The 6,813-nt window shown below is 34.6% G+C and overlaps 1 protein-coding gene across 1 annotated transcript; it reads left to right on the top strand.

Annotated features, from left to right (window-relative positions):
• The first annotated feature begins 3,908 nt into the window (after positions 1-3,908).
• Uba3 (Ubiquitin-like activating enzyme 3) lies at positions 3,909-5,806 on the top strand. Its single transcript, XM_081738386.1, has one exon. It carries the CDS (start codon positions 4,107-4,109, stop codon positions 5,445-5,447), a length of 1,341 nt encoding a protein of 446 aa, XP_081594512.1. The 5' UTR covers positions 3,909-4,106; the 3' UTR covers positions 5,448-5,806.
• Positions 5,807-6,813: the final 1,007 nt, after the last annotated feature.

Genomic DNA, 6,813 nt, shown 5'->3' with positions numbered 1-6,813 from the left:
TTCTGCACAGGTGCCCATAACTGTAATCAAAAGTGCCCAACTCAGTCTCTGTAGGGCCCATCACTATAAAAGTTGTAGTACTTTTTTTTAAAAAAATATTACACGTACCTAACGTTACATTTCAGTCCGATATCATATTTATTTTAAAGCCCATACTGTAACAATATTATTTGACAAATATTAGATACATATGGCCAAACGTATAAAAGTTATAAATTAATTACTAAAAAAAAATGCCTTAAGGTGCCCACGACTGTATAGTTTCCCCTATATATAACTTATTTAAAGTAAAATTTGTAACTAACAAATAAAGTAACGTCTACATACGAAATATTCGATTCCCGGTGGAAAATATTGACATTTGAACCCACTAGAGTGGTTCGAATTCCAAGTTAAATGGTCTCTCTGTATTTTATATAGCTTCGGTGATGAGAAAGGCCTATCTAATCTACCTACTTGAAGATACCTTAGTGAACTTAGATTTAACCGATTACACCAGCCTATCAGCATTCGAAAAATGTTTCCAATAAAATTTACGTATCGAATCATCAATTAAAATGACGGGGTTTGTAAACAGTTTTTCAGTTTCACCGTACACCTCTAAGGCGGAAGGGAATTTTAGCATAGAGAAATTTCTGCCTGCAAAATATAAATTTTATTTCGTACATTTTTTCGTCTGATGCTTTTTTTTTTTTCGAAATATTTTGCAGTATGGAATAACAAAATTCACCCTATGTGTACATTTTCATCCCTCATTTTAATGAACCTACTCCATATTTTAAGTCCTTTAAAAACAAGGTCAGTGGTAGAGCGTTTATCTCTGGTGCAAGGAGTAAATGGTTCGATCACAGATTGCGCCATGTGAGCTTATTTAGTGATGGGCAGTGGGAATATTCCCGGTGGAAAGGAATTTAAAAAATGGGAATATTCCCGGGTTTTTCCCTGGCCTATAAATTCCCGGGAAGGAATATATTTCCATTTCTTTACTTCATCTTCCAAATTATAAGAACCGTACGACTAATTACAATTTTAATATTTTATGATTTACTTCTAGGTTTTAAAGAATTTGAAGGTTAAAAAATTTAAAATTCTTTGACAGTACTTTATATAAGTAATAATATGACTTTTTAAGTTCAATTTCCATTTGCACTAAAAAGTAAAGTAATTGTTTAGTATTGGGGGGCCAAAAATAGCCGAAAGTAGGATGATTTACTGAAGAAATGAGTTGAAAGTAGTGTTCAAGTAGTCAAGAAAGTATCGAACACATTTTTTTCTTTTTAAAGCAGTAGGGGATTTGTACAAACCGTAAAGGTAAGTCGAAGTGATTTATGTGAGAAAAGAAGGTGAATTGTTGGTAACGAAGATAGAAAACAACGTGCCCTGCGGGGATATAATCCGCCTTCACTCGCTAACGCTTGCTCGGCAATGCTCTCTAAATTTAATGTTGGTAACGTAATTTAACGTATGAAACCATAAAACAACAACATCGGAATAGAATATCGCAAAAAACTAGGAGCAAAATTTAGGCAGCCAGAATTCAGGGGGGGGCTAGACCCCCTGAATACGGGCCTGGAGACAACTGTAATAATATAGCTACTGTGATTAAAAAAAAAAAAAAAAAACGAACTTTGAAACCATAATATAGTAATAGTAAAACTTAAAGATTTCATTTCATTTTCATTTACAGAATTATTAATATATTAAAATAAGTTTTCTGATTATTTGAAATCAGACGCTTTTCTAAAATGAACATTATGACTATCTATTCCGTGTCAATACTATAAATTATTAAGCTTTACAAAAGTAGAGGGAAAAAGGAAACCAATCGAGCATATTTTACAACTAACTTTTTATTTATTTATTTATTTTTTAATCGAAGTCTGTGCAAACCATTGAAACATTTCCAAATTACAAATGAAATTATTATTTATATACAGACAAGGTGACCAGAATTTTCACTTGCGAAAACGGGACGCATACGAATCGGCTACGGGGGGGGGGGGATTTCTGACTTCCAGATTGTATTTTGGGACTCAGCAGTGTTCTCAATTTACAAAATACACAAGTAAGAGTGATAACACACCGTTTCTAACTTTACGTATACCACACAACAAATAATAGTTCCCGATTGCAAATTCTGCCCAACAATTCTTTTAATTAGTTGAACACTCAGAATTCCCACTTGAGCCACGAACACACAACTCCCATTTGAAAATTCAGAAGTTCTAGACTAGACACGGCTGAACCTTGGCAACGAGAGTTGGTACGGAAGAGAGTAGAATTTGCATTGACGATTTATATTTTGAATAATAATTACGGGACACCTAGACCATTTTTATTTAAAAACGGGACATTTAGGCGTCCCGTTCGATAATCAGAAAAAACGGGACAACTGTTGGAAAAAAGGGACTGTCCCGGCTAAAACGGGACGTCTGGTCACCTTGTATACAGAATAAATTAAACAAACGATGGGGCAACTTATGGTTTAATCGAATATGATGGTGGTTGCTACGATTTAGAAGAAAGCAATTTTCTGTTGGCACTGGCATCGAAACTATTTGTGTACAAACAAGAATTTCGCATAAGCATTTACTTGACATATTATTATAGTTTACTAATAATTAAATAATTATATATTCGTGTAGAAGGAGTTCCGGTCGACCTTTGGAAAAAAATCACCTCACATATCTATCTAGTTCAATTGCACATACGCGTATGCTGATGAACTAAATAACTGAATGTGTTTCAAACACTGAAGTAGCAACACTGAAGGCAAAAATTATGGAATAGAGACCATGGCGACATCTCATGAGAAGTAGGTAAACTAGAACTGGGACTGTGTAAGTCTGGCTGAGTCGCGTTATATGTGGATGGTAGCGACATTCAACGGCGTAGCAGATTATTGTTAGGATTAGCGTTGTCTTGACGCAAACCATTTCTGAAAGTGTCCACTTCATTGCACATTCAAATAATTTAGATGGTACTGGCACTCTGCGTCTAGGAGACCCTCTCCCAAGCGGCTTGTTGCTAAAGTAAGGAAGATTTGAAAAAATGGTTCATAACTGTTGCAAGTAGTTTATTATCACAAACTAAAACAGATTTTGTATTTCGTTGACGCAATCAATTACGGAAACAGACCCTCTAAAAATCGTCCATTATTATACATTCTGTCTCATTCTATATAATATTTCGCAAAATATGCGTATCAAAATTCAATATTGCAAAACATGCAATATACATCAGGTTAAATACCTAAATAATTGAATCTCTCATTTCCAGAAATAGGGGGTTATTCATATTGTGCCTTATACAATCATTCTGACGCGTTATTAGTGTCATACTAAAGAATATGAGTAGCATTCTGCCTTATGCAGAGTCGTTTCGACGTATGATTAGCATCATACTAAAACACTGACTACTGCAGAAGACTTATGTTAGTCGAACTCTTTAGTATGGCACTAATCGCGCTTCAAAACGATTCTGCATACGGCCCATTGTGTTTCCTGGAGTAGTAAAGACTTTAGTACAACACTAATCACATGTCAAAACGACTTTGCAAAAAGCGGATTATCTTTCACAAAAATTATATTTTATAATTGGTGTCTTATAATGGTAAACTAGAAAAGACACTTTGCAAATCACAAACCTTACTGAATGGGGTCTATAGCGTTATAGAACTAAACCCAAATCATTAATGATATATTCGTGTAGTCTCGGGTCCTGATGAATCAAACTGTTTGGAAATGAGATAATTTGAAGGATATTAAACTTAAATGTATTTTGGGATATACTATTTGTCAACTGCCGGCTTAAGAAAGTTTTTACCGGCAGGAATTATTTGTGTTTACCCGTGTTTTACGAACACTTTTTTCTTATTAGACAATCAGCTGCGAAGAAAGAATCTAAGTATTGGCATATCTACTTCTGTGGTATGCATCTTGGGTTCCGAATTTTTTAGCCGGTGAAAGCCAAATTAGAAACATTTGAGAAAAACAAGAACTGAAATATGACTGTTTAGTTGAAGTGAATAAACAAAACGTTACTTTGTGTGTGCGTGTGGAATAGTGGCAACCTATTCTTATTAACTTAACAGACGACTTGCTGAAATGGAAACAGCAGGGTCAGGTGAAGCAGTCACAATGCAGAGAAGATGGACTCATGTCAGAAAATTATTAGAACGGGCAGGACCCTTCTGCCACCCTGAGTTTAAACCATCAACTGAAAATCTGGAGTTTCTTATGAAAAACTGTAAAATCCTTGTGATAGGAGCAGGCGGTTTAGGCTGTGAGCTGTTAAAAGATTTGGCCTTAATGGGTTTTAGAGACATACATGTTATTGATATGGATACTATTGATTTATCGAACTTAAACAGACAGTTCTTATTTCGAAGGAAGGATATAGGACAATCTAAAGCTAAAGTTGCTGCGGACTTTATCAATTCAAGGGTGCCTGGTGCTAGTGTTACTCCGCATTTTTGCAAAATACAAGATTACGACGATTCGTTTTATAAACAATTTCACGTTGTTGTTTGTGGGCTGGATTCAATAGTCGCTAGAAGGTGGATTAATGGCATGTTAATATCTTTACTGTCGTATTCTGATGATATGCTAGATGAATCGACCATTATTCCAATGATTGATGGAGGCACTGAAGGTTTTAAAGGTAACGCAAGAGTTATTATTCCAGGTATGACTGCTTGTATTGAGTGCACTCTCGATCTTTTCCCTCAGCAAGTTACATATCCTATTTGTACGATTGCTAATACTCCTCGCTTACCGGAACACTGTATTGAGTACGTTAAACTTATCCAATGGCCGAAAGAGAACCCGTTTGGTAAAGATGTTCCGATCGATGGGGATGATCCGCATCACCTAAACTGGTTATACGAAAAGTCCCTCGAACGCGCAACTCAATTTGAGATTACAGGAGTTAATTTGAGACTCGTTCAAGGTGTGGTTAAGAACATCATACCTGCTGTATCTTCAACAAATGCTGTTATTGCTGCCATATGTGCTACGGAAGTTTTTAAATTGGCAACGAGTTGTTGTGTACCTTTAAACAATTATTTGGTGTTTAATGATGTGGATGGTATATATACATATACGTACGAAGCGGAGAGGAAGGAGGATTGCCTCGCATGCGGTCAGAAAACTCAAGACATCTCATTGCCAAATGATGCAAAATTGGAAGATTTAATGACTGAATTGACGGAAAATGCAAAATTCCAAATGAAGAATCCTGGGGTCCAAGCAAATATTAATGGGAAAATTAAAACAATGTATATGTCAAGTCCTAAAAACATCGAAGAACAAACTAGGTGTAATTTAAAGAAAACGTTTGTGGAATTGGGTCTTGAAAATGGTACACACCTTTTAGTGGCTGATTCCACTACTCCAAATACTATTGTACTCAAGTTGTGTCTTACGAACAAAGATGAAGAATTATAAACTGCTTTTGTTTCTCATGTTCAATATTTTATATAAATTTTGTGATCACCTGTAAAATAATTATACGTACCATACGTATATATGGATTAGAAACTAATGTAGGCTCTTTCTGGTATAATCTTTGAAATTTTATGTATATTCATAGTATCAAATAATGCATAATAATAATATTGTTCTTTGAATCTTACTATTTACGAGGTTGTTCTGATCGAAATACACATTTTCTTTTCCTGTTTGATATGTGTGTTGGTATAAGAAAAAAACGAATTGTTCGTTTATAACTACCGGTAACATCCTTGAAGGAAAAGAGGTGTATAAGTTTGTAATTACTTTCTGAATAAATCTATTGTCAGCAGGTATGACATGTTCAGTAACTATAAGGGCAAATATTCTACCCATATTCGTTTGCCTAATCTAATTATAGCATAAACTTGTGATAGGTTAACGTATGCAATAGAACTACCAGATAATTCATTGGAATGCAACTATTATGAATGGAAGATCTCTCACGTTTCTGTATGGGTACTACACAAGAAGTGAAGAAATACACGATCGAACCGGGAATCAAACCTTTGTCTCCGGTTAAAGATGCCAGTATACATTAATTATTAACTACCCAGACTGTCCTCTGAAAAGCTATACATTCTGACTAAACACTGATCTCAAATAGTGAGTAAATATATTGTTGTCCAGGCACCGAATCGGGCAGTGTAGTAGCTACAGCATCGGCACGTTAGGTCGGAGACTCAGGTTCGATTTCCGATCTAATCGTGTAATTTTTCACTCTGTGTATATTTTGAAACGAATTTCTGTAAAAAGAGTGTCCCAAATCTCGATATAAAATGCTAAATGTTTCATTGAATAAAGTTTAGTACTGGTAATACTGTATTTAAGGCCATAATTTTATATTTTTTTGAGTGCTCTGCGACTTCTTTTATCTGAAAATACAGAGCCAGTTATGTAATAACACAAAAATCTGAAAATCGGAGTCGCTATCTTTTTTTTTTTTTAATTAATTTTTAAATTGGCAGTCTACTAAAATTATTTACCAAAAGAGATTGTCTTTTTCACGGATACGAAGTTAATATAATCTCAACTCGTAATATGCGTCCCACAGCGTCCATTTTTAATAATCAGGGTTTATACACTATCTGAAAAACTTGGAAATCTCAGGGAAATTGATTTTGGAAGGAAAAGTCCTGGATAATTCAGGGAAATCGATCATATCTTTTAATAAACCTGGAAATATCAGGGAAATTCGAGTTCAATATTTTTGTATATTTTGAATGTATTCAAGTATAGAACAAAAGTATCTTCTCAACTTAAATTTTATTTATTTTCTTGTGACTCAATATTTAATTGCAAT

Source organism: Thermobia domestica, chromosome 2 (genome assembly GCF_964235325.1).
Source record: "Thermobia domestica chromosome 2, izTheDome1.hap1.1, whole genome shotgun sequence".
In the NCBI taxonomy this organism is placed as follows: domain Eukaryota; kingdom Metazoa; phylum Arthropoda; class Insecta; order Zygentoma; family Lepismatidae; genus Thermobia; species Thermobia domestica.
Note: the sequence above shows the minus strand (reverse complement) of the source record. Positions and strands in the feature narration are given on the sequence as shown.

What these genes read in the sequence shown, in the direction of transcription:
- Uba3 (XM_081738386.1), top strand. Translation starts at nt 4,107, where the DNA reads ATGGAAACAGCAGGGTCAGGTGAAGCAGTCACAATGCAGAGAAGATGG.